The sequence below is a fragment of the Muntiacus reevesi genome, chromosome 2 (genome assembly GCF_963930625.1).
Source record: "Muntiacus reevesi chromosome 2, mMunRee1.1, whole genome shotgun sequence".
NCBI classification, from domain to species: Eukaryota; Metazoa; Chordata; class Mammalia; order Artiodactyla; family Cervidae; genus Muntiacus; species Muntiacus reevesi.
The window spans coordinates 257874205-257901469 of NC_089250.1; the positions used below are offsets into that span (position 1 = coordinate 257874205).

At 49.1% G+C, this 27265-nt stretch overlaps 2 protein-coding genes across 3 annotated transcripts; both read right to left on the reverse strand.

Annotated features, from left to right (window-relative positions):
- Positions 1-1096: 1096 nt before the first annotated feature.
- Positions 1097-27265, reverse strand: LOC136161255 (lipolysis-stimulated lipoprotein receptor-like). Of its 2 annotated transcripts, none has more exons than XM_065925965.1 (4): positions 26902-27258; positions 24895-25239; positions 19976-20095; positions 1097-1266 (listed from the first exon to the last, which is right to left on the reverse strand). In XM_065925965.1, the coding sequence occupies exons 1-4, from the start codon at positions 27137-27139 to the stop codon at positions 1232-1234; spliced, it is 738 nt and encodes a 245-aa protein (XP_065782037.1). In that variant the 5' UTR covers positions 27140-27258; the 3' UTR covers positions 1097-1231. The 2 variants fall into 2 exon arrangements, with proteins under 2 accessions (XP_065782037.1, XP_065782038.1); XM_065925966.1 differs by lacking the exon at positions 1097-1266 and adding an exon at positions 12289-12438 and having other exon boundaries at positions 26902-27265.
- On the reverse strand, positions 3679-5959 carry FAM187B (family with sequence similarity 187 member B). Its single transcript, XM_065921111.1, has one exon. The coding sequence runs from the start codon at positions 5957-5959 to the stop codon at positions 5246-5248; it is 714 nt and encodes a 237-aa protein (XP_065777183.1). The 3' UTR covers positions 3679-5245.

A 27265-nucleotide genomic window follows, 5' to 3' on the forward strand; every position in this document is an offset into this window, starting at 1 on the left:
GGGGTGAGCACTGCCCTCTTCTCGGGGACAGAAGTTCTGGAAGTTTCAGATCTGCCCTGTTGTTGTTTCACAGTGGAATATCAGGGCCATGAATTTTACAAGGCATTAATATTTATTTCTGACTCTTGCACTCTGTTAAGTAGTGTATAACATTTCCGGGAACAGCCAGCCAGGCCTGGTGATGGCCACAGGTCAGCTGGGCCAGCCTAGAGCCTTGTCCCAGCACAGAGGCCTGTCTCTCCTTTCTCGGGGTGTCTGAGGGAGCCCTCGCCATTGCAAGAATCAGGAGGGGGGTGCTCATCTGCTAACTGGGCCACCACTCTGGTGGCCCCTCTAACCTGGGGAGCTATGGTGAGGCCTGGAGGCCCCAGGTGCCACTGAGACGGTGGGGGAGGCGGGGTGCAAGGAATGGGCAAGGAAACACAGCAGTCCAGTGTGGATCCGGGGGGTCTGGGGTGACCCACTGCCATCCCCCAGCCCTGCCCTTGTCCTTGGAGAGTGTGGTGAGTGAGGTGGCTACAATTTACACACCCAGAGACTCACTCCCCAAATGGCCTCATTCCAGCCCTTCCTTCCTCCCTGTGAGGACCACAAGGCTTCAGACAGGCCACCTGGGTTTGAACTGGTGTCCCCCAACCCCCACCCCAGGCGACCAGATAGGAAATCTAGCCTGTTTCCTCACCTGTGGCACGGGGATTATGAATGAGTTAACAGAGCAGGACTTGGACCGGGGAGAGGTCAGTTGCCCTTAGCTGCGGCCCCGTGTCTGTTTTGGTCCACACACATTCAGAGTGAGGTGTGGGTGAGCCCAGGGCAGCAGGATGCGTGGAGCAACGAAGGCACAGGAGACCAGGTCTCCACGACCCAAAGGGCTGACTTTATTTCACCAACAACATCTTGTTTCTCTTCCATCTCCGGGAAAAGCGAAATTGTTTGAGGAGACACCCCAGCAGAGTCAAGACCGTGCCCACGAGCATCATCACGCCCAGCCCCTTAAGGACAGAGCTGTCTTTTTCTTTCCGGGTCTCCTTTGCCTCTGGTTGTTGTTCAGACTTTCCTGGGCTTAGAAACCTCAGTGGATCCACGTTGCTCTGGGAGTTGAATTGAGCCGTGAGCTCTTGCTGCACGAAGCACCTGTAAGTGGCCGGCTGGAAGACCTGCAGCCAGCTGCCGCCGTTGGAGGTGTCCATGATGGTGCTGATGCTCTTGCCGGAGAGCTGGTCCTTCCAGGTCAGGGAGAGGTTGTTCGCTTCCCAGAATACGGGCCTGCGAAGGATGACAAGGTCAGTTGCAAAACCCCAGAGAGGGGGAGGGTGGACCGATGTCTGAAAGGAGGTAGAGATGGCAGCACCCTTCTCCCTGGGAACAGCAAACAGAGCAGCCCCCTCCAAGGAGAGCTATGCAGCAAAGGACAAGGGGAAGGTGGGGGAGGATGGGTGGGAGCTCTCAGAGCCCAGCCCCTTACTTCCCCAGGACCACTTAACTAAATGCCTCTATCTCTGTTTCTTCATCTGAAATCTGAGAGTGTCATGATTGCAGTGACCTCAGAGGGTTATTTAGAGGAATTAGCAAGACACTCCCTAATTGTGTGTGTACCTCTTTACCAGCCTGACCCTATTTCCTCTGCTCTCTCTCATTCACTCTGCCCAGCCACACCTCCTAGGGGCTCCTCCAATGGCTGGGCACAGTCCTGCCTTGGGGTCTTTGCACTCAGCTTGGAATGCTCTCCCTCAACGCACACAGCTCTCTCACCTCCTCTCAGCCTTGGCTGAATGGCACCTTCTCAGGAATGCTTTCTCTGCTCTCCTTATTTAAACTTTCACCTCCCCCACTCTCACTCTCCCTCCTTTATCGCCTACTAAAATGCTGGGTTCTTAACCTTGTAAAAGCAATTATACTACAATTTTTTAAAAAATGAAATACTGTGTGTTTCATTCATGTCATTGGTTTATCGCTGCATGAGACTAGGTATCTTTTTTGGTTTTGTTCTTCATTGCCTCTCTGATGCCTAGAGTTTAGATGTTTGGTTTATAAATGCTCAGTGAAAAACATGATCAGTGAACACATGAATCAGGGATATGACATACCCATCGTGGCTGGGAAACAAAAGGGACAAGCAACAGACAATAAAGACAAGGTGAAAGATCATAAAAGCTATAGTAACACCTATTAGTGTGTGGGACCCTGTCATAAATGTCTTTACCGGCATTTGCTCTCTTAGGGATCATAATGACCCCGAGGCCAAGTCCCCCAAGACCTCTGTACTCCCCAAATTCATGTCCTAACTGGAACCTCAGAATGTGACTTTATTTGAAAATAGAGTTGTTGCAGTTGTAATTAGCTCAGATGAGGTCAGATGGGCGTCGTGAAAAGGAAAGTCACTCAGTCGTGTCCAACTCTGCGACTCTATGGACTGTAGCCTGCCAGGCACCTCTGGCCATGGAATTCTCCAGGCCCCATTGGAGTGCATAGCCATTCCCTTCTCCAAGGGATCTTCCCCACCGAGGTCTCCTGCATTGCAGGCAGATTTTCTGCCATTTGAGCCACCAGAATGGGAGTCAGGTGGGCCTTAAATCCACCAGTATAACCTGTATCCATGTAAGAAGAGAGAAGAGGCAGACACACGAGACACATGGGGAGAACCCCAGTTGGTGACAGAGGCAGCCGCTGTGGGTGCAGTCACAAGTCAAGGCAGGCCAAGGACTGCGGCCACCCCCAGATGCCAGAAAGAGGCGAGGAAGGGTCCCATCCAGCCTCTCAGAGGGTATGTGGCCCTGCTGACAGCTTGATCTGTCTGCAGAACTGAAAGAGAAGAATTCCCTGTTGGTTGAAGCCACCTGGTTGGTGGTGTTTTGTTACCGTGGTCGTAGCAAACGAATACAACCCATATTCTACAGATGGGGAAACTGAGGCCCAGAGAGGCCACAGGCTAAAGTCACACAGCAGGAAAGTGGCAGAGGCCGGGACAGTAACCTCATATGAAATGCCCTTCCCCTCAGCTCCCTGGAGACATAGCAATTCTTGAAGCCTCAGTGACCTCTCTTTTCATGTTCCCTGTGATGGGCACCCAGGTGCCCCTTACTTGGCAAAGGACATGGAATAGGTGTGCGGATCTAGATGGAAGGAGGAGTCACATGCACGTTCACATTTCTGAATTGTGGGCTTTTTTTTTTTTTTAAAGGAAGCAGGTGTTACTTTTATACTTCAAGGAGGAGGAAGAAAGGAGAAAGGGAGACAAAAAGATATGAGGAGAGAAAAAGAGAAAGAAAAAGTTGGCATAAAACTCAGCATTAAAAAAACTAAGATCATGGCATCTGGTCCTATCACTTCATGGCAAATAGAAGGGGAAAAAGTGGAAGCGGTGACAGATTTTATTTTCTTGAGCTCCAAATTACTGAGGGCGGTGACTGCAGCCATGAATTTAAAAGACACTTGCTCCTTGGAAGAAAAGCTATGACAAACCTAGACAGAATATTAAAAAAGAGACATAACTTTACCAACAAAGGTCTGTATAGTCAAAGCTAGGGTTCTTCCAGTAGTCATGTATGGGATGTGAGAGTTGGACCATAAATAAGACTGAGCACTGAAGAATTGATGCTTTTGAACTGTGGTGCTGGAGAAGACTCTTGAAAGTCCTTTGGACAGCAAAGAGATAAAACCAGTCAATCCTAAAGGAAATCAACTCTGAATATTCATTGGAAAGACTGATGCTGAAGCTGAAGCTCCAATACTTTGGCCACCTTAGAGACAACTCACTGGAAAAGACTCTGATGCTGGGAAAGATTGAAGGCAGGAGGAGAATGGGGTGACAGAGGATGAGATGGTTAGATGGCATCACCGACTTGATGAACATGAGCTTGAGCAAACTCCGGGAGATGGTGAAGGACAGGGACGCCTGGTGTGCTGCAAATCATGGGGTCGCAAAGAGTTGGACATAACTTAGTGACTGGACAATAACAACAGAAGTCACAACTGGGATGACCAAAGGAAAGAAAACCAGGTGGAGGCAATGAAGCCAGATTCCACAGTGCCGGTAGTTGTAGAGCCCTCAAGAGGTTGCTCAGGCTCCCAACTTGCAAGGAAAGGGTTGCCACTGGCCAGTGGGGGAGAAGGGCAAGGGACATGGACAAGTATGTGTCATAAGGTCTGTGCTGCCACCTCTCACCATGGATTCCCCCAGGCATTCCTCTGAGCTGTAGTTTCCTCATCTATGAATGAGCCTTCTTGGAGTTCACAGCTCCCTGGGTGAGGGAAGAAGAATGGCAGAGGATGTGGTTTAAGAAGAATGTTTGCCTAGGGACCAGCTTATAGGGTAAGCGCTGCACTGTGAGTGGTTGCAGTTCTTATTGTTGGGGTAGTGGCAGGTAGTTGCTCAGTCATGTCTGACTTTGCAACCCCATGGATTGTAGCCCGCCAGGCTCCTCAGTCCATGGAATCCTCCAGGCAAGAATACTGGAGTGTGTAGCCATTCCCTTCTCCAGGGTCTCTTCCCCACCCTGGGATCAAACCCAGGTCTCCCGCACTGTATGCTGCTATTTTACCATCCGAGCCACCAGTCAAGCAGGTGGGCAGGGAAAAACGTGGAGGGAAAGATTTCCCAGGGGCTCCAGGCAGGAACCCTTCAGAAGGAATGGCAACCCACTGCAATATCCTTGCCTGGGAAATCCCTTGAACAGAGGAGCCTGGTGGGCTACAGTCCATGGAGTTGCAGAGTCGAACACGACTTAGTGACTCAACTACTACCACGAGGCGGGAAGACAGAACAAGAATGGGAGCTCCCAGGGACACAGGTCATGATAGGCATCCATCTTCTCATCCTAGGCTTGATGATCATCCCACATGAGCTTGAGGACTCAAGAGTCTCACAGCTTCCTGAGCTACCTGCCTCACAGCTCCATCAGTTGCCTGAACTTCTCCCATTCCAACCCTGACACCCTGGTCCATCTCCCCGCCTGGCCTAGGGGCTTCCTAAGGACCAGCGCAAGCAGCAGCAGCAGCAAGAACCAGATGTGCAGCTACCTGATGACCACCACATCCACAGCACCACCCCGTGCAGACTGGGCCTAGAGTCAGCCGAGTGCTCCCTGGGTACTAGCTGTCCTCATTCTGTCTGTGTGTGGCTCAGTGGACACCAAGAGGAATATCCAAAGAAGCCCAAGGAGAGAGACTGCGGTGCTGATTAGTGACAGAGAATCCCTCCCTCTCTGCGCAGATGGGGCCAAGGGCAGGGCTGGTACTGATTCCGTCACCTGTAGATAGATCCTAAGGGGCAGGTGAGCCACGCAGATCCCATTTTGTTTCTAAGCTGGAAGTTGTCAAAAATGATATATTTCATATCTATGAGTGTACATGGGATGTGGCAGGTTTCCACCTGCATCTCAGGCCTCAAGCGGCTGGACCACAGCTTTACATCTCCCAGATAGAGCCAGCAGGGCATCGGGTTTTCCGGGGACTCTTGGATGTAGCAGTACCCCAGGCGTTTGCGTTCCCCTGGCACCCCACAGCGGTTACAGTCCTGCCAGGGCTCCCAGTGGGTGAAGATGAGCTCCTTGCTCCCCAGACTCAGGCTCTCATTCTGCAGGGGCTTTTGGTTCAAATCTTTGTGTGTAATATGTAGGCTGACGACATCCTGGAAGTCAATTTCATACTGCACCACTTTCTTGCCATCCTTGTCGTTGCAGTGATAAAAGCCTGTATGGTAGGGTAGTGGATTTGTAATGAAGAGGCTGCCATTGGGCATTATTTCCATGTTGATATTAGTAGTGGAATTGCTGACCCAGGTGGTCTTGAGTGGCAAGAAGAACTGCCACTGTGCCCCAGGGGCATTGCACTGCAGGATGATATCATTGTTTGAGAGCAGGGCCAGTTGACAGTGCTTGCGATTAGGACAGCTGATAGAAAAGGACGACTCCTGGACCGGGAGAGCAAAGCAAAGCAACAGCCACAAGGTGGTCAGCATGGTGGACTGGGGCTGTGGAAGTGGGCCGGGCCCCACCCTAGACATTGTGAGGTCATCCACGGACCTCAGGCTTCAGCCCTGACGGCAGGAAGAACTGTAGTCCACCCCCGTGGGGTGTGAGGTCACAATTCCCACATTTGTCCTGTGACAAGTTAGTAATCCTATTTCATTTCTCTTCCAAGCCTTCCACGTGCTGGGGTAGAAGGACACAACTTGTCTATTCAGGATTTTCTCTATCAACTCCCTATTTTGGTGTTAAACTGACACATATGAACATTCAACACATTTTTTTTCTGAACACATGGACTTTGTTCAGGGTCTTCCCTGGTGGCTCAGGCAGTAAAGAATTTGCCTGTAATGCAAGAGACCTGGGTTCAGTCTCTGGGTTGGGAAGATCCCCTGGATAAGGGAATGGCAACCCACTCCAGTATTCTAGCCTGGAAAATCTCATGGACAGAGGAGCCTGGCAAGCTACAGTCCATGGGGTTGCAAAGAGTCAGACATGACTAAGTGACTAAGCTCAATGCCTACTAGTATATTCTGGGCACACTTTTGACTGCTGAGAATGGAGAGGTGAATAAATCCTCTCTGGTTCCCTTCTGACCTCCTACCCTTCCCCACTCAACTGCTCCAGCCATGCTGGTCTCCTGACTGTCCCCTGAATATACCAGGCAAGCAAATAGCCCCTGCCTTAGGATCGTTGCACATGCTGGTCCTCCCACAGATATCTGCAAGACTCAACTCATTTTAAACAAATATATTTTTTTCTTGGTGGCCCCTTTCCCAGATTCTTTCCTAAACTCCTCAGCCAAAAATAAATATTGAAAATCAAAATCACCAATAGAAACACAAAAATGCCAAAAACATGGCACTAAATAGACCATGAAGAGGACCATACTTGCTAACACAGTCCGGGAACTGAAACCAGAAGGCAGAGTGTCACCTTGTGTGGCCTTGGCTGGGAATGTGCATTGTTGGGTGACTCAATTTTCTTGCCACTCTGTGCATGTCTGCAAATGAATATGACTGTGGGTACCAACTTGGGGGTTACAAACAAATTTTAGCGAGTAGGTGAATTCACAAGTGTGGAATCCTTGAATGATGATGATCAGTTCAGTTCAGTTCAGTCGCTCAGTCATGTCCGACCATTTGCAACCCCATGGACAACAGTATGCCGGGCTTCCCTGTCCATCACCAACTCCCGGAGCTTGCTCAAACATATGTCCATCGAGTCAGTGATGCCCTCCAAATATCTTGTCCTCTGTTGTCCCCTTCTCCTGACTTCAATCTTTCCCAGCATCAGGGTCTTTTCTAATTAGTCAGCTCTTTGCATCAGGTGGCCAAAGTATTGGAGCCTCAACTTCAGCATCAGTCCTTCCAATGAATATTCAGGATTGATTTCCTTGCAATTCAAGGGACTCTCAAGAGTCTTCTCTATCACCACAGCTCAAAAGCATCAATTCTTTGGCGCTCAGCCTTCCTTATGGTCCAACTGTTACATCCATACATGACTACTGGAAAAACCGTATCTTTGACTAGAAGATTTCTTTGTTGGCAAAGTGATGTCTTTGCTTTTTAATATGCTGTCTAGGTTGGTCATAGCTTTCCTTCCAAGGAGCAAGCGTCTTTTAATTTCATGGCCGCAGTCACCATCTGCAGTGAGTTTGGAGCCCATGAAAATAAAGCCTTTCACCGTTTCCATTGTTTCCCCATGAAATGATTAAACTGGATGCCATGATTTTAGTTTTTTGAATGTTGAGTTTTAAGCTTAAGATTTTTCACTCTCCTCTTTCACTTTCTTCAAGAGGCTCTTTAGTTCCTCCTTGCTTTCTGCCATAAGGGTGGTGTCATCTGCATATCTGAGGTTATTGATATTTCTCCCAGCAATTTTGATTCCAGCTTGTGCTTCAACCAGCCGAGCATTTTGCATGATGCACTCTGCATATAAGTTAAATAAACAGGGTGACAATATACAGCCTTGATGTACTCCTTTCCCAGTTTGGAACCAGTCCATTGTTCCATGTCCGGTTCTAACTGTTGCTTCTTGATTTGCATATAGGTTTCTCAGGTGGCAGGTAAGGTGGTCTGCTATCTCATTTCTTTAAGAATTTTCCAGTTTGTTGTGATCCACACAGTCAAAGGCTTTAGCGTAGTCAATGAAGCAGAGGTAAATGTTTTTCTGGAACTCTCTTGCTTTTTCTTTGATCCAACAGATGTTGGCAATTTGATCTCTGGTTCCTCTGCCTTTTCTAAATCTAGCTTGTACATCTGAAAGTTCTCAGTTCACATACTGTTGAAACCTGGTTTGGAGAATTTTGAGCATTACTTCGCTAGCGTGTGAGATGAGTGCAATTCTGCGGTAGTTTGAACATTCTTTGGCATTGCCTTTCCTTGGGATTGGAATGAAAACTGACCTTTTCCAGTCCTGTGGCCACTGCCAAGTTTTCCATATTTGCTGGCATATTGAGTGCAGCACTTTCACAGCATCATTTTCAGGATTTGAAATAGCTCAACTGGAATTCCATCACATCCACTAGCTTTGTTCATAATGATGCTTCCTAAGGCCCACTTGACTTCGCATTCCAGGATGTCTGGCTCTAGGTGAGTGATCACACCATCATGGTTATCTAGGCCATTAAGTTCTCTTTTGTATAGTTCTTCTGTGTATTCTTGCCACCTCTTCTTAATATCTTCTGCTTCTGTTAGGTCGATATCATTTCTGTCCTTTATTGGACCCATCTTTGCATGAAATGTTCCCTTGGTATCTCTAATTTTCTTGAGATCTCTAGTCTTTCCCATCCTACTATTTTCCTCTATTTCTTTGCACTGTTCCCTTAGGAAGCCTTTCTTATCTCTCCTTGCTATTCTTTGGAAGTCTGCATTCAAAGGGGTATGTCTTTCCTTTTCTCCTTTGTCTTTTGCTTTTCTTTTCTTTTCTCAGCTATTTGTAAGGCCTCCTCAGACAGTCATTTTGCCTTTTTGAGTTTCTTTTTCTTGGGGATGGTTTTGATCACTGTCTCCTGTACAACGTGACAAACTTCCGTCCACAGTTCTTTAGGCACTCTGTCTATCAGACCTAATCCCCTGAATCTATTTGTTACTTCCACTGTATAATCATAAGGGACTTGATTTAGGTCATATCTTAATGGCCTAGTGGTTTTCCCTACTTTCTTCAATTTAAGTCTGAATTTTGCAATAAGGAGTTCATGATCTGAGCCACAGTCAGTTCCCAGTCTTGGTTTTTCTGACTGTATACAGGTTCTCCATCTTTGATTGCAAAGAATATAATCAATCTGATTTCGGTATTGACCATCTGGTGATGTCCATGTGTAGAGTTTTCTCTTGTGTTGTTGGAAGAGGGTGTTTGCTATGACCAAAGCATTCTCTTGGCAAAACTCTATTAGCCTTTGCCCTGCTTCATTTTGTACTCCAAGGCCAAACTTGCCTGTCACTCCAGGTTATCTCTTGACTTCCTACTTTTGCATTCCAGTCCCAATGATGAAAAGGACATCTTTTTTGGGTATTAGTTCTAGAAGGCCTTGTAGGTCTTTATAGAACCATTCAACTTCAGCTTCTTTGGCATTAGTGGTTGAGGCATAGACTTGGATTACTGTAATACTGAATGGTTTGCCTTGGAAACAGAGATCATTCTGTCATTTTCGAGACTGCATCCAAGTACTGCATTTTGGACTCTTTTGTTGACTATGAGGGCTACTCCATTTCTTCTAAGGAATTCTTGCCCACAGTATGTAATGGTCATCTGAATTAAATTTGCCCATCCCAGCCCATTTTAGTTCACTAATTTCTAAAATATCAGTGTTCACTCTTGCCATCTCCTGCTTGACTACTTCCAATTTACCTTGATTCATGGACTTAACATTCCAGGTTCCTATGCAATACTGTTCTTACAGCATCAGATTTTACTTTTCACCACGAGCCACATCCACAACTAGGTATCGTTCCTGCTTTGGCTCAGCCCCTTCATTCCTTCTGGCGCTATTTCTCTGCTCTTTCCCAGTAGTATATTGGGCACCTACTGACCTGGAGAGTTCATCTTTTAGTGTCATATCTTTTTGCCTTTTCATAGTGTTCATGGGGTTCTCAAGGCAAGAACACGGAAGTGGTTTGCCATTCCCTTCTCCAATGGACCACATTTTGTCAGAACTTTCCACCATGACCCGTCCGTCTCGGGTGGCCCTACATGGCACGGCTCATAGTTTCATTGATTTAGACAAACAAAACCTCGTGCATGCCAGGACCAAGGGAAAGGGGCAGTGACCCCCACGAGAGACTGAGCCAGACCTGCCGTTGAGTGTTTGAGTGTCCCGTGCTGAGGCATGGGTCAGCAGTGACCTGCCGCTGGGACAGGGGCTCTGGCTGCAGCAGACCTGGGAGGCATGGCGTGTAGCATAAGTCCTCTTGGAGGAGGTTGCCATTAGTGCCACTGTACAGCCACCAAGCAGACAGCCCACAAACTGGAGAACATTTATATCAAAGAAGTTCTCACACTGTTGCAAAAGTTCTAGGTTCCACAACGTATTTCTCAACCTGGGGATCTGGAAAAGGACTCAGAACCCCCAGGGAAGCAGACCCTTAGAGAGCACAACAAAACCTCATGCACACCAGGACCCAGGAGAAAGGAGCAGAGACCCCAAAAGAGACTGAGCCAGACCTGCCTGTGAATGAATGTCCAGGAGTCTCTGGCGGAGGTGTGGGTTGACAGTGGCCTGCCACAGGGTCAGGGGCACTGACTACAACAGTCCTGGGAGCTGCGGCATGCTGGCATAAATCCTTTTGAAGAAGGTAGCTATTACTGCCATCACCCCACCATAGTTTGGCCAGAGAAGGGAACACAGTCCCACCTATCAGCAGAAAATTGGGTTAAAGATTTACTGAGCATGGCCCTGCCCACCAGAGCCAGACCCAGTTTCACCCACAGCCAGTCCCTCCCATTCCACTGGGTCAAAAAGAGTCAGACAGGACTGAGTGACTTTCACTCAGTCCTTCCCACCAGGAGGCTTTCACAAGCCTCTTATCCTCATCAATCAGAGGGCAGACAGAATGAAAACCACAATCACAGGAAACTAACCAAGCAATGCCAAATATATTTTTATATACAAGTAATTAGAAAATGAAATGCAAAAGATGCAACTTGCATGAACAAATCAAATACAAGGAACAGATATAATAAAATACATGTAAAACCTCTACATTAGTAACTACTTGTTATTGAGAGAAATAAAAGAAAGCCTAAATAATGGAAGTGTTTACAATGTTCACGGATTGGAAGACTAAGTATTGTAATATATTGATTTTATCTTTGGATTCAATGATGTGCCAATTAAAAAAAAAAAGACGTCTTTTGGATGGAAACCACAAGCTGATTTCAACTTTTTTTTTTATAAAAAGTAAAGAATAACCAAGACAATCTTGAAGAACAAAGCTGAAAAATCTATACTACTAATATCATGGCTTATTATAAAGGTATAATAATTAAGTTACTGTAGCATTGGTGCGAGGATGGATAGACAAATTGTATCAGTCAGAGTCTAGTGAGGAGACAGAAATCACAGTAAAGTCTATGTTGGCATGAGCATGGGCCAGAATGTCTTGGTTTCTAGGTTTCGTATTTGGTCTACCCATGAATAACAGGTGCCTATGAGGGCAGGGATGAGGTCTTTGTTGGTCACCACTGTGTCCCCAACATCACCTGCCTAGGATGTGGCTCAGAAGTCGCAGTTGGGGATTCTTGCTGAGTGAACATCTGAAAAAGCCAGTGAAGAGATCCCTTCCTGCACAGATTGACCTTGAAGGCTTATGGGCTGGAAGACAGACCCTGCTTTTCTACTGGAGTGTAAGCCCTGGCCGAGGTGAACACAGGAAACAAAGCCTGGGTGGGGGTCAAAGGCAGGGCTGACGCCTGGGTCCAGTCACCTGTAGATGGACGCCAAGGGGCAGGTGAGCTGCATGTTGTTGGTTGACTGGCCCAACTTGGAAATGTCAAAGGTGAAGAACGGCTGGACGATCTCCTTACTCTGGTTGCAGGGTACAAGGCAGGCTTCCACCTGCATCTCAGGCCTCAAGCGGCTGGACCACAGCCTCACATCTCCCAGATAGAGCCAGCAGGGCATCGGGCTTTCCAGGGACTCTTGGATGTAGCAGTACCCCAGGCGTTTGCGTTCACCTGGCACCCCACAGCGGTTACAGTCCTGCCAGGGCTCCCAGTGGGTGAAGATGATCTCCTGTCTACCCAAACTCAGGCTCTGATTCTGCAGATGGTTTTGGCCTAGTCCTTTGTGGGTAATATGTAGCGTGGTGATATCTTGGAAATCTATCTCATATTCTACCACAAGGGCTGTGTTATTGTCCTCACAGCGATAGAGGCCTGTCTGGGAGGGCTGAGGTTTGTTCAGTTGGAGGCTGCCCCCAGGCAGTTTCTTTATGTTAGGCAGTGAGGAGACCAAAAAGGGATCTTCCCCCTGAAAGGAAGAAAAGTACCAGGATGCCTTGAGATGGTCACACTGCAGGACAACATCATTGCCCGAGAGCAGGGCCTGCTGGCAGAGACTCTTATAGGCACAGGTGACTAATAGCTGGGCACACAGAACAGGGAGAAAAAGGCTAAGCAGCCACAAGATGGTCAGCATGGCTATCTACATACAGACTACAGAAGGAAGCTGGGAACCACGGCGACATTGTGAAGTCACCCACAGAACTCAGGCATCATCCCTGGGCAGTGGAATGGACCCTGACCCACTGCACTTCCAGGACTCCAATTCAGTTCACGTCATCAAATACCTTAGGGTCAAAAACTAAAATGACCACAAAAGCTGGGCAGGAAACATGAGTGAACCTATGTCAAAACAAGTGAACTAAAAAGTCAAATTATTTATCCTTCACCTACTCACTCAATAGACAAAGATGGAATGGGTCAAAATGCATAATTGAGAAATCACTGGTTTCCTGTTTCGTAAATTGGGAGGGTTCCTTAATTAGCACCAAATCAGTTCCTTGAGGGGCTTCCCTGGTGGCTCAGCAGTAAAGAATCTGTCTGAAATGCAGGAGACATCAGTTTGATCCCTGGGTGGGGAAGATCCCCGGAAGGAGGACATGGCAACCCACTCCAGTATTCTTGCCTGAAGAATCCCATGGACAGAGGAACCTGGCGGGCTACAGTCCAAGGGGTTGCAAAGAGTCGGACATGACTGAAGCGACTGAGCATGCACCCACAGCTCCTTGAGGGTGGGGAACTTCCCAAATCTTTGTTCACTGTGGCTTATGTCTTCACTCTCCAGGAGTTATCCCCTTTTCCATTATCCTCCTCGGGTACATCTCAGGTGGCGCTGGAAGACGTGCCCTCCTTGGCACATGAGTTTCTCAGCCTATTTTCTGTGTCCCAAAGTGTGGGACCTAAGAATTCTTACAAGCCTCCAGTCAACTCCATGTGTTCTGTTCAGGATGTTCCTCATCTCTCACCGCATGTAACTTAGACTCTATCAGGCATCCAGCGAAAGCCAGATTCTAACCCATTTTGTCTACCTCAGACTATCCTACATGTTTCCTGGGAGTACCTCAATTTATTTACAGATAGTAACAATGGTTGAAAGTGAAAAGTGAAAGCAAAAGTCGCTCAACTGTGTCCAACTCTTTGAGACCCCATGGACTATACAGTCGATGGAATTCTCCAGGCCAGAATACTGGAGTGGGTAGACTTTCCATTCTCCAGGGGATCTTTCCAACCTAGTGATCAAACCCAGGTCTCCCTCACTGCAGGTGGATTCTTTACCAGTTGAGCCAAAAGGGAAGCCCAAGAATATTGGAATGGGTAGCCTATCCCTTCTCCAGTGGATCTTCCTGACCCAGGAATCGAACCAGGGTCTCCTGCACTGCAGGTGGATTCTTTACCAACTGAGCTATGAAGGAAGTTCAACACAACAATGGTTAATAATGATTTAATTGGTACTAATCCTTGATTTTTATCTTTGACAAAAGCCAGGTTCTAATTGGAGTTTGCCTCTCAAAGGTCTTCCCAATTTGGGGCCAACTTTGGTCAACATTCACTTCTAGTGTCCTGCATTTCAACTGCTTCCCCTAAAGCTGCACGTATCAATAAGTATGTTATCTGCTTCCCAAAGTATCTCTCTATCCTTCTGGTTTCAAATAAGTTTTCTTGCTCCCTTTGCTTAGTATCTAAGCCAATGTCATGTGTTTTTATTTTTTATTACATCAGCACCCCACTCGTGATTATAATTTGTTATCACTCCAGATAGGCTATTTGCTATTATAATACTTCACCCAAATCTCAATGACTTACAATCACACAAGTTTACTTCTCATTCATGCTCTATGTCCCTTGTGAGTTGACATTATAATCACTTGGGCACACAGGATGATTGAGCAACAGCCATCGCAAACATCTCCAGTTTTATGCCAGAGGAGGAAAAAAGATAGCTCTGTACTATTTCATACCCGTAATTAAATGCTCTAGCCTTCAGTGACACATGTCATTCGCTCACAGACCATTGGCCAGAAATGATTACATGGCACCAGCATTTCCCAACACAGGAAACGAAATTCTGCTATGTCCAGGACACATTTAGTAAATGGCCATCAGCAATGTCTACCACCAGGAGTGTTCTTTCGTGTGCTATGCTGTGCTACGTCACTTCAGTCGTGTCTGACTCTGTGACCCTAGGGACTGTAGCCTAGCCTGCCAGGCTCCTCTGTCCATGGGATTCTCCAGGCAAGAATACTGGAGTGGGTTGCCAATCATAAAGTTAATGTTGTTGTTGTTATTCAGTCACGAAGTCGTGTCCAACTCTCTGTGACCCCATGAATTGCAGCATACCAGGCATCCCTGTTCTTCACTATCTCCTGGGATTTGTTCAAACTCATGTCCATTGAGTTGGTGATGTTATCCAACCATCTCATCCTCTGTCATCCCCATCTCCTCCTGCCCTCAATCATTCCCAGCATCAAGGTCTTTTCCAACGAGTCGGCTCTTTGCATCATACGGCCAAACTATTGGAGCTTCAGCATCAGTCCTTCCAATGAATATCCAGGGTTGATTTCTTTAGGATTAACTGGTTTGATCTCTTTGCAGTCCAAGGGACTCTCAAGAGTCTTCTCCAACACCACAGTTCAAAAGCATCAATTCTTTGGTGCTCAGATTTCTTTATAGTCCAACTCTCACATCCATACATGACCACTGGAAAAACCATAGCCTTGACTAGACAGATCTTTGTTGAAAAAGTGATGTATCCACTTTCTAATATGCTGCCTAGGTTTGTCATAGCTTTCCTTCCAAGGAGCAGGGGTCTTTTCATTTCATAAAGTTAATGCCATTCCCCAAATCCTCCCGTCAGATCTCCTCAAGTTCTGTTGGCTAGAATTAGGTCCCATGTACAGATCCAAATCTGTCTCTGAGAGGAAAGAAAAGTTCTATGATTGGCTTAAGACCATGAGAATTTGTTCTCCAGGATTAGCAAAGTGTAACCTTTAGAATTTTCCATCACAAACTGCGCTTGTTATAAAGCTTTCAAGAGATTATTGATGTCAAATTCTTGGAACAGCTGGGTCTGGATTACTTAGATGGTGGTTAATTAGTAGGAATGTGGCCAAGTGGTTTCAGTCCCAGGCTCTGGGATCAGTTTTTCATTTCTTGATTCATCTTTTATTAGAATAATCCATGCTCAGCAACTTCACGTTCTTGTGCCTGGCATATCCATTTATTCCATAAATAAGTATTGCTTACTCATCTTGCAACAGGCACTAAGGATTCAGGCTAAGTCCCTGGCCTCTTGGAGCTTACATTCTAGTGAAGAAGGTATTAACTGGGATAAGTTTAGACATGCTGTGTAACAGAACAATTCTGGGATCTCAGTGGCTTAACACTTTTTTTTTTTTTTGCTCATCCTATATGTCCAGTGTGGGTTGGTAGAGAATTCCACTCCACACAGTTGCTTCAAATACCATGGCCAATGGAGGCTGCACCATCTGCAGCATCATTAGCTGCTATGGAATGGGAAGAGAGGGAAGTGAGTAACACACTGGCACTTAAACACTTTGACCTGGGAGGGATCTACATTACTTCTGTCTGCAGGCCATGAAAAATGAATCACACAGCTCCACCTAACTGTAGAGGGCCTGAGAAATGTAGGGGACCATGTGGAATATTTGCTGAGCAATATTACCTTTACCTGGGGGAAAAACAGATGGTAACAAGTAAATGACGAATACAACATCAGGTCAAGGCAGGTGCTTTGAAGGAAAACAAAGTAGGGAGAAGGACAGAGAGAGACTTTGACGAGCGGAATCGTGTCTTCTCCGATTCGTATTTGGAATCCCTAACCCCAATACCTTAGAATGCGTTTTATTTGGAGATAGAGCCTTTAAAGAGGTACTTAGGTTTATTTATTTAACAACAATCTATTTATTGATTGGCTGTGCTGGGTCTTGGTTGCTGCACACGGGCTTTCTCTAGTTGCGGTAAGCAGGTTCTCCTCTCCAGTTGCGATGCATGGGCTTCCCATTATGGTGGCTTCTCCTGTTCAGAGCACAGACACTAGGGTGCCCTGGTTTCAGCAGCTGCAGAGAATGGGCTTAGTAGTTGTGGTTCAAGGGCTCCAGAGTACAGCCTCAGTAGTGGTGATACACGGGCTGGCTTAGTTGTCCTGGGGCACGTAGAAGGAATCTTCCTGGCCCAGAAATCAAACCCACGTTCCCTGCACTGGTAGGTGGCTTCTTAACCACCAGAGAAGTCCCCAGGGACTTGATTTCACCAGGGAAGTCCAAGGTAATTAGGTTTAAATGCAGTTGTTAGGGTGGGCCTTAATCCAATATGAGTGGTGTCATTTTAAGAAGGTGGCTTCCCCGGTGGTGCTAGTGGCAAAGAACTTTCCTGCCAAGGCAGGAGAGGAAAGAGACACAGGTTCAGTCCCTGGGTCTGGAAGATCCCCTGGAGGAGGGCATGGCAATCCACTCCAGAATTCTTGCCTGGAGAATCCCAAAGACAGAGGAGCCTGGCAGGCAGCAGTCCATAGGGTCGCAAAGAGTTGGACAGGACTGAAGCAGATGAGTATGCACGCACACACGCACACACACCTCATAAGAAGAGAAGATTAAGACACAAACAACACAGACGGAAGGAGGACCATGTGAGGACAGAGTAAGAACGAGGGCGCTGGAGCGGCGAGTGGCGGCTGTGCGGCACTGGAGGGGCAAGGGGCCGAGAGGAGACAGCTCACGTCCAAGATCACAGCAACCCCAGGAAGACGGTCGGCGCTGAGTAAAGGCATCAGAGGGCAGACAGACAGAAATCACAATCACAGAAGACTAACCAGTCTGATCACATGGACCACAGCCTTGTCTAACTCAATGAAACTATGAGCCATGCGTGTGGGGCCACCCAAGACGGACGGGTCATGGTGGAGAGTTCTGACAAAATGTGGTCCACTGGAGGAGGGAATGGTAAACCACTTCAGTATCCTTGCCTTGAGAACCCCATGAACAGTATGAAAAGGCAAACAGATAGGACACTGAAAGATGAACTTCCCAGGTCGGTAGGTGCCCAACGTGCTACTGGAGATCAGTGGAGAAATAACTCCAGAAAGAATGAAGAGACGGAGCCAAAGGAAAAACAGCACCCTGTTGTGAATGTGACTGGTGATGGAAGCAAGGTCTCATGCTATAAAGAGCAATATTGCGTAAGAACCTGGAATGTTACGTCCGTGAATCAAGGCAAACTGGAAGTGATCAAACAGGAAATGGCAAGAGTGAATGTCGACATTTTAGGAATCAGCAAATTAAAATGGACTGGAATGGGTGAATTTAACTCAGATGACCATCATGTCTACTACTGTGGGCAAAAATCCCTTAGAAGAAATGGAGTAGTCGTCATAGTCAAAAAAGAGTCTGAAATGCAGTACTTGGGCGCAATCTCAAAAATGACAGAATGATCTCTGTTTGTTTCCAAGGCAAACCATTCAATATCATGGTAATCCAAGTCTATGCTCCAACCAGTAATGCTGAACAAGTTGAAGTTGAATGATTCTATGAAGACCTATAAGACCTTTTAGAACTAACACCCAAAAAAGATATCCTTTTCATTACAGGGGCCTGGAATGCAAAAGTAGGAAGTCAAGAAACACCTGGAGTAACAGGGAAATTTGGCCTTGGAGTACAGAATGAAGCAAGGCAAAGGTTCATATAATTTTGCCAAGAGAACGCAATGATCATAGCAAACACCCTCTTCCAACAACATAAGAGACAACTCTACACATGGCATCACCAGATGGTCAATACCAAAATCAGATTGATTATATTCTTTGCAGTCAAAGATGGAGAAGCTCTATACAGTCAGCAAAACCAAGACCGGGAGCTGACTATGGCTTAGATCACTTCAGTTCACTTGCTCAGTCATGTCTGATTCCTTGCAACGCCATGAACCATAGCACGCTGGGCCTTCCTGTCCATCACCAACTCCCAGAGTTTACCCAAACTCAAGTCCATTGAGTTGATGATGTCTTCTAACCATCTCATCCTCTGTTGTCCCCTTCTCCTCCCGCCTTCAATCCTTCCTAGCACGCCTGAGCCGTACATCAGCACCCCATGCTGCCTGCCACCTGGAGGGGAGTCCAGCAGGTAGAACGTGGTTCTCAAAGTGTGGTCCCATCCCGGAGGTCAAGCAATGTTCCTGATAACTAAGCCACTGCCCTTTTTACTCTCCTTCAATAGAGATACAGCAGAGCTTTCCTGAGGCTCCACCACATGTGATGATGTCAATCGCTCTGATGGTAAAACTTGTGTGCCAGTTTCAATTTCTAATATGTTGCTGCTGCTGCTGCTAACTCACCTCAGTCGTGTTTGACTCTGTGCGACCCCACAGATGGCAGCCCACCAGGCTCTGCTGTCCCTAGGATTCTCAAGGCAAGACATTGGAGTGGGTTGCCATTTCCTTCTCCAGAGCATGAAAGTGAAAAGTGAAAGTGAAGTCGCTCAGTTGTATCCAACTCTTAGCGACATCATGGATTGCAGCCCAGCAGGCTCCTTCATCCATGGGATTTTCCAGGCAAGAGTTACTGGAGTGGAGCCATTGCCTTCTCTGTATAATAATGTTAAGCAACTGTAAATGTAACCAACAAAAACTTAAACGTTCTTTGAAATCCTCAGTAATCTCAGTGCAACTGGATCCTGAGACTAAATTTTGAGACGAGCTGAGACTATGTATTTTATTGAAGAACACGCACGAGTTCTGTGGGCCCTGGGTGCATGCATTCTGTCACCCAGACGTGAACTCTCGTCACGTGATCTGAGCACCCTGGGGCGTATCCGCATCATGTGGGCTCGTTCTCACATGTGCCACCTTGTATCATGCGTGCGATGATGGCAATGTGTGGCCCGACAGCATGTCACATATAGCACGTGCCACATGGGACTGACTATATGTGTCAACCGAGAACAGAGCATCTGGCTAACAGCAGCATCCCTTCCACACGGGGCAGGGGGGCCTCACAGCAGGACAGGGGCTGCTGGCGGGTATCCCAGCCCACTCCTGGGCACATGGGGGGAGGGCTTGCTTGAGGGGAGCACTAACTATGCAAGCCACACAGCACCATCCCAGCAGGGCAGAGGGACCTCGGGGTGAGATGTGCCTTAGGTTGGGGAGGGGGCAGAGCTGAAGCGGCCTCTTGATTACACGCACCATCACCCCTCCGGGCTCAATGCCCATCACTCTGACCACTTCTGTGCTTTTAAAAACTGAGACCAGGAAGGGACAGAGGTCCCATTCCTCTCCACTCTTGGTTTGGCTCTGGCTTATTTGAAATGTTGCAGGGTGGGGGAGGGGGTCCCTGTCTGGGGTGCAGGGTACAGAGAAGCCCAAGTGACTGGTGGTGCTGTGAGGGGAGAGCGAAGCAGGCGACAGAGCCCAGAGAGAGGGCAGGAGGGCAGAGGGCGGACACACAGAAGTAGCAGGAGAGGCCCATCCCCGACCTGTCCCTCAGGACCCAGACTCACCCAGGACGATGAGCTCTGCATAGGCCTCGTTGTTCCCCTGGAGGTCCTGGGCAGAGACCACGGAGCAGTAGTACACGCCGCTGTCCCCCCAAGCTGTCTGGTCGAAGGTCAGGTCAGCATCTGCATCAGGGGCAGACAGGTGAGTGAGGGCCCTGCGCAGGAGGGGCGACTCAGGGGAAGGGGGCCGGGGCGGGGGCGGGGGATTCAATCCCTCATCCTGAGGGCCTGACACCTCTCAGGCTCTGTTCTAAACCCGTCACAAGGGGAACTTCAGTCTGTGAGGTGGGACTGTTATCTTGCCTGTCTTGGAGAAAAGAGCAGTCTGCGGAAATTACTGATGAGCTCTACAGCTGTGGCGAAAACGGGGATGGTGGGCTGGGATGGTCTGACCCCACTCAGCTATGGGCTCCACACACCCCCCATCCCCTTCCCCTCCCCTCCCCATCCCACCTCTCAGAACAAAAGTCAACCCCCTGACATGACCCACTGCGGAGCCTAGGGCAGACCCAGTGTAAGGAGGCAGATAAACAGGCCAGATTCCAGGAAGCAGGAGACTCCTGCACCCAGCAGAAGGCGGGGGTGTGAGGCAGAGACTTAGACCGGTTCCCTCCTCCATCCAGCTATCAGTCCACACATTCCAGGTCAAGGCCCAGGGCTGGGGACGCTCCCCGTGACACAGCCCCAGGCAAGGAGCCTGTTAATGACCGCAATAATGAAAGTCTTTCCCCACATCCGGTTTCCCCTCTACTCCTCAGGCCCTAATTAGTTAAATCCCTCAGCCATTCTGCAGGGTGGGGTCCGCTGGGCAACTCCACCTTGGGCCTGTGGAGCACTGGAGGTAGGAACAGGCCAGAGACACCCTCACAGAGCATCCTCACAGCCTTTCTCCCCAGCTGCTCTGGTTCCCGGGGACCTACCCACCACCTGCCCCACGGACCGCCAGCCCTTCCCCAGGACGGCTCAGAGGGCAGCCACTGTGTGTGCCTCACTGCAGCACCCAGGAGTGAAAGAACCAGAGCCTTCTTCCTTCTTTGGAAAGAAGACCTCACATCCATAGTAAAACCTCCTTCCAGTGCCTATCGCCACCATTACAAGGGCACCCCGTGGCTTAGCAATCAAGAATTCGCCTGCCAGTGCAGGAGATAAAGGTTCGAACCCTGCGTCGGGTAGATCCCCTGACGAAGGAAAAGGCAACCCACTCCTGATTTCTCACCTGGGAACACAGATTACAAGCATGTGTTATCACAATATACTGAATGCAGAAGCTGCTTTGAGAATCCAGCTTCTATGCAGCCAGACTGTAAGGAGACGTGCAAAAATATAAAAGCAACGCCATACATTTTCATTAAAGTTTTTTGTTGGGGAAATATGGTTACCTTTTCATAAAAGGATGTTATTTAGACCAATCTATAGTTTATGAGGGCTTCCCAGGTGGCGCGAGTGGTAAAGAACCCACCTGCCAACGCAGGAGACAAGAGATATGAGTTCCATCCTTGAGTCAGGAAGATCCCCTGGAGGAGGGCATGGGAACCCACTCCAGTAGGTGGAGAACCCCACAGACAGAGGAGCCTGGAGAACCCCACAGACAGAGGAGCCTGGTGGGCTACAGTCCAGAGGGTTGCAAAGAGTCGGACACATCGCACAGCACGTGAAGCGGCTGAGGTCAGCATGCATACTTTATGATCATCATTAAAAAATTTTTTTTAATTTCTCAATGTTCTAGCTGTGAGAACAAAGTTCTTTGAAGACCTCAGTAAGTGTGTAAAGTGACCCTAAGACCCACATGTTTGAGAACCACTGCTCTAGAGGACAGCTAGGAATCCCCGCCCAGACAGGGCTCAAGCTTCTAACTGGAAAGAGAGACAAATAAAAATTTTAAACATATTGTGCTTCAGATGGTGATAAGCAGCACAGAACTCAGCCAGGAAGTGCCTCTGTCGTGGAGGTGGCGACTGAGTTTAAAGTGACAGGAAGGCAGGGTGACCTTGGGCACTGATGCTCTCCTTTATGGTCAAGCATCCAGCCCCCAGTTCCTGATGTTTCACTATGTCTTAGGTCCCTTTGTATATATTCTTTAATGGAATCATCCTAAAACCCTAACCTACATTCTCCCAAATCCTCTGAATTCTCTGTAACACCCTCTCGGCCCATCGTTTTGTCCACTTGTATCTTTGAATCAGACTCTGAACGCACCTCTCTAAAACCAGAACCCTAGACCAGGGCCCTGCCCAAAGCTGGAGTGGGGCTTGAAGGCAGCCCCTGACCCCTCCAAGAGCTCCTAGGCCTGAAGCTGAAATCTGGTCCTGTGGGCCGGATCTGGGCCTCAATGCGTTTTGTTTGGCCTATATGATGTTTTCAAAACTCACGAGAAACATGGCTTTCCGGCTTCTTTTGATCCGTTCTAAGGCCTGAGTTCACCTCCTTCCTCCCGGCCGCACCCTGTTCCCCGTCTGGGTCTGGGCCTGACATCACCTGGGCTGGGCATTGCTCGAATTGTTTTAGATAGAGGGAGAAAATGCCAGGTCTGCAGCTGGGCACAGGGGCTGGGCCTCCCTCCACCTCCCTGGGCCTCGGGTTCCTCATCCGCACACAGCAGAGGCGGCCCTCGTGATCTCAGAGGGCCCACAAGCTCTCAGGTCCAGCGTTACTAAGTGGGGGTGCACACGGTTCCCAAGCAGCCTGAAGAGGTAGATATAGGGCACCGATCCAGGCGCTGAAGAATGGAAGTGGAAGCGGAACCACCCAAGCGGAGGCACACCACTCTGGCTTCCCCAGGACGACTTTCACTTTTAAAACCTGGGTTGCTGGTGAGCCTAGGAACAGCGAAGGCAACTCTGCTTTTCTCCATCCTCAAAGCTGAAATGGAGGAAACTCCCGTGGCTACTGGGCTTCCTGAAGGGACATATACACAATGGATGTTTATAAATCATGGCCTGTATCAAACCCAGGCCCAGGTCAAGACAACTTGAAAACCCAGGACCTGTGGGCCTCTGAAACAGGAAGAATCTGCCCCAGATGGAGCCCGAAGGTCACTCCAATGACGGACTCAGCAAAGGGGACATGATTCCAGCCAGCCTTCAAGGGCACTCTCAGTAGGGGAGTTGTCCTGACAGTGCTGTACGGTCACACCTGATCCAGGCTGGAGAAGCCCCTGGATTATGGGGTAGGAGCCTATACAGGCTGAACCCCCCCCCCCCCCCCCCCACCGAAAGTCTATTATCCACAGAAACAGCTGCCCAAGGAAATTCAGGGCCGGCAGGGCTAGTCCCTCCCGAAAACAAGACTGAGAGGCTGGGTTGCTGCCCATGGTCCAGACAGAGACAGAAGGGGTGTGCTCTGAGGCCTGGTTCCGTGGGGTCTGCAAAGGGGTGCCCCCTTCCCTCCTCTGCCCCCATGCCCATGATTAAAACACTTATCATCCATCCCTTGCCTGCTGTTGCCCGTCACCCTCCTCTCTGCCCCCTTGATTCTGTAGGGCCCAGTCCAGTTCCTCGTCAAATTATATACACCACAGTCTTGAGTCATGATCACATATCACCCAGGTGGGTTTTCTTCGGAGCACTCTGCGGCACCTTGTAAAATCTTGTTACTCTTTTGCTGCTTATTTGTTGCTATTTCATCCCACGGAAGCATCACCTCCTTGAGGCAGGGATCACCTGTCCTGATAACCTCTCTAGCCCCAGCAACTACCATAGCCTCTGCTGCTTAGAAGATGCCCAATAAAGGCCAAGGGAATGGATGGATGAATGAATGACTTCCCCACCCCTAACCTGGTCCCAAGAAGCACCTCCTATGAGCAGGTAGCATGACGATGAAGGACAAGGGCTAGGTTCAAATCCCAGTGCTAGCCCTTGACTGTGTGAGCACCAAGATGAACTATTTGATCTCTCTGTCACTCAGTTGTCCTGAGTATAAAATGGGCATAAAGCACCTGGCAAGATGTAAGCTTTCTCCATTAATATCCGTCACTACTTTGGTTCACTCCTGTTCCCTCCTCCAGGTGGGTTCTTTGCTGACCTTTCTGGGCAAGCAGAGGGGTTATTAGCTTGGAGACTAGGCCCCAAAGGGCTGACTTATAATGCCACTAGCTGTGTGACCCTATGCAAGTCATTTTAACTCTCTGGGTCTTTGTAAAGTGACAGAAACAGAAGCTACTTACTCCATTATTACCATCTGAATGAGCTAATTCACATCAACCTGGATTAGAGCCTGGCACACAGGAGGCCTTTTATAGGTTATCAGTTATACGCGTGCGTGTGTGCTAACTCGCGTCCTGCTCTCTGTGACCTATGGACTGTAGCCCGCCAGGCTCCCCTGTCCAAGGGATTCTCCAGGCAATACTGGAATGGGTTGCCATGCCCTCCTCCAGGAGATCTTCCTGAGCCAGGGATTGAACCCACGTCTGCTGTAGCTCCTGCATTGCAGGTGGATTCTTTACCACTGAGCCACCAGGCAAGCCCCTGGTACTTATATAAATTTTACTTATTGTTGCTGATATTACAAGTATTATTACAGAACCCCCGCCCCTCTCCACTACCCACTTTTCTTTACCTTTAAGCACTTGAAAGTACGTGTTTATTAGTGTTGTTTATTTGCTAAGCCGTGTCCGACTCTATTTTGACACCATGAACCATAGCCTGTCAGGCTTGGGTTTGCCTTATTTGTCTGTCTCATTGGAATTCAAGCTCCAGGAGGGAAGGCCTTTGATAATTTTGTTTACTGCTGTATTTCCAGGGCCTCAAGTGGTACTTGGTATGCATTAGGTGCTTGATAAATCTTTGCTGTTAAATAAAGGGATGGGTGGATGGGTAGAAGGAAGAATCCATCCCTTGGCCAGTGCTTTCAGACACCTATGCTGATGAACCTCTCAGAGGGAGCCTACACCACCACTCAGGCCCACCCCATCCAATCCCACGTACTTCCTGTGATGGTGATCCTTCGGCCCTGATAGTAGTCTCCCAGGGTCACGGCATTGCCCTGCTTGACGGCCACAACCCTGACGGTGCGTGCACTGTCCTGGCACTCCACGTAGGGGTTGTACCCTGGGTTACCAGCTGCCAGCTGGGCGTTGAGCTGGTTATCAACACTGGCAGGAGAGAAGGCATCAGCGATGCGGTCCCGGCAGAAAGACTTATACTTCCAGATCACGATGGGCACTGTGGTGGTCGCGGTCGACTGGTAGGTGCAGGGCAGGGTCACGGGTTGGAATAGGTTCACCACGTGGTAGGGGTCTGACACAGTCACCTGGATGGCACTGGTGGGGCCTGAGGACAAGAAAAGAGTCAGCAGAGGGACCACTGTGAGCGCAAGCAAGTACCTCAGCAGGAAGGAGCCACATCACTTGTCACTTATCAGGACATTTACAAGTGTGCGATTTTAGAGAGTGCCAGGCACACACTGTTCCTTAATCCCCAAGGCAGCGCTGATAATCATGCCCATTAAGAGACCCAGGGGTTAAAGTGGCCACCTCAAGGTCACACAGCCTGATTCCTTGGAACATTCTGACCATTCCTCTAACCAGAGTGCAGCCTCTGAACTGCTTCCAGTCCCCTCTTCCCTTGGCTACCCTCTCATGGAAAGGGTCTGTGGCCTGTACAGACAAGCCCAAATGGTCCCCCAAAAGCCCACGGTGCTCGAGGCCCCCCTTTTCAAAAACCAAGTGTTCCAAGTTACTCCAGGTTTTGTGAATTGGGGCGGGGAGGGCCGGGGGATTCTGGAGTTGTTTGGGTTGCTTCGCCATATAGTATCTAAATCCCCAGTTATGTCACCACCAGCCTTTCACCTTGCCCTACCCAAATCCATTGCAAATGAATATGCCAGAAGTGTTAGGGGAAGCACACTGATTGAAACCGCCCACCCTGGCCAGGCCCCATAGTAACCATTTGAATGAGTTGTTTTATGACAGGAGATCCTGATAAGGAATACGGAACTAGTAAGCCACCACCAGCAGGAAGAGTTCTGAAAAGGTCAAGAGGAGACACTGCCTGTAGGTCCACTTCCCAGAATCCTTCTTGCTAGCATCCATCTTGACTGAGCGATGCGTGCGCCACCAGGAAAGACTCTGAATTGGAATGATTGGCCAAAGACTACCCGGAAACGAATCCCATCACCATAAAACCCAAGACTTCGAGCCATGCGGCAGAGCAGTGCTCCTGGGTTCCCCTACCCTCCTGCTCTCCACCCGGGTGCCCTTTCCCAATAAAATCTCTTGCTTTGCCAGCACATGTGTTCCTCGGACAATTAATTTCCGAGTTAGACAAGAGCCCAGTTTCGGGCCCTGGAAGGGGTCCCCCTTCCTGCAACAAAAGTGCTTGCTGAAAGATAAAAGTCCCCCTGAAACCCCTGCCCAAACAAACATCAGATCCAGCAGAAGATGGTTTCCAAGTTAGTTCATGAGTCCGTTTCGCCTGACTCTTACGCAGATATTCTTACGACACGACTGGGTTAGGGAGTGGGGAATTTTCAATACCGCACCCACACGACGCCTGGGCGCTGCTTCTTGATCTCACCCCCTAGGAATCGTCCGATCCAGCCATCAAGTGCCTTCTCCCTGTTACCCCAAGACTCAGAAATCCCGACCTGCTACCGAGTCCTCATCCCCGCCTTTCTCAGTGATCGGGTGGTCCTTCACCCTTACCCCACAAAGGGTCCCATTCTCCCTGCGGCTCCCGGGTTCGCTGTCCCGGGAGTTTCACTTCCTGTTATCTCTGAACAAGGGCGGGGGCGCGCTCTCAGGCAAGAACAGAGAATTCCTCTCCCTCTGGCGCACAGGGGATCTCCGGAGACCTTGGGGATCAGGAGGTCTTAGTCTCTGCGCTCCCCCTCCCCCAGTTCTCCTGCCTCCGGGGCGCTGTGGAACTCCAGGCATCGCCCTTCTAGAGCGCCCTCCCGGCGTCCCGCAGCACCAGGGGCCCCGCGCTCCGTACCTGTGCACAAGGTGCTCAGAAAAAGCCACACGCAGACGACCGCGCCCCAGCTCAGGGCACGCGGGCAGGACTCCGGTCCCCCGGAGAACTGGCGGGCCAAAGGCGCCATCGCTGCCGTCTGGGCGCGCCGTGCCCGCGCGTCCCCTCCCTGGTACCGGGAGGGTAGGGGGCGCGGCGCCCACCAAGACTGGGAGGGGTGCCTGCTCCTCCTCTTCGCGCTTCCGCTCCTTGTCTCCATTCCAAGCCCACTCTACCCTATTCTAGGATTTTAACTAGAGGAAACCTCGTGGATGAAGAGCACGCGTCCAGCTTGCGGGGAGAAACTTGCTTGTCCCACTGTGGCTCTGCGAGCCACTCCACCCCC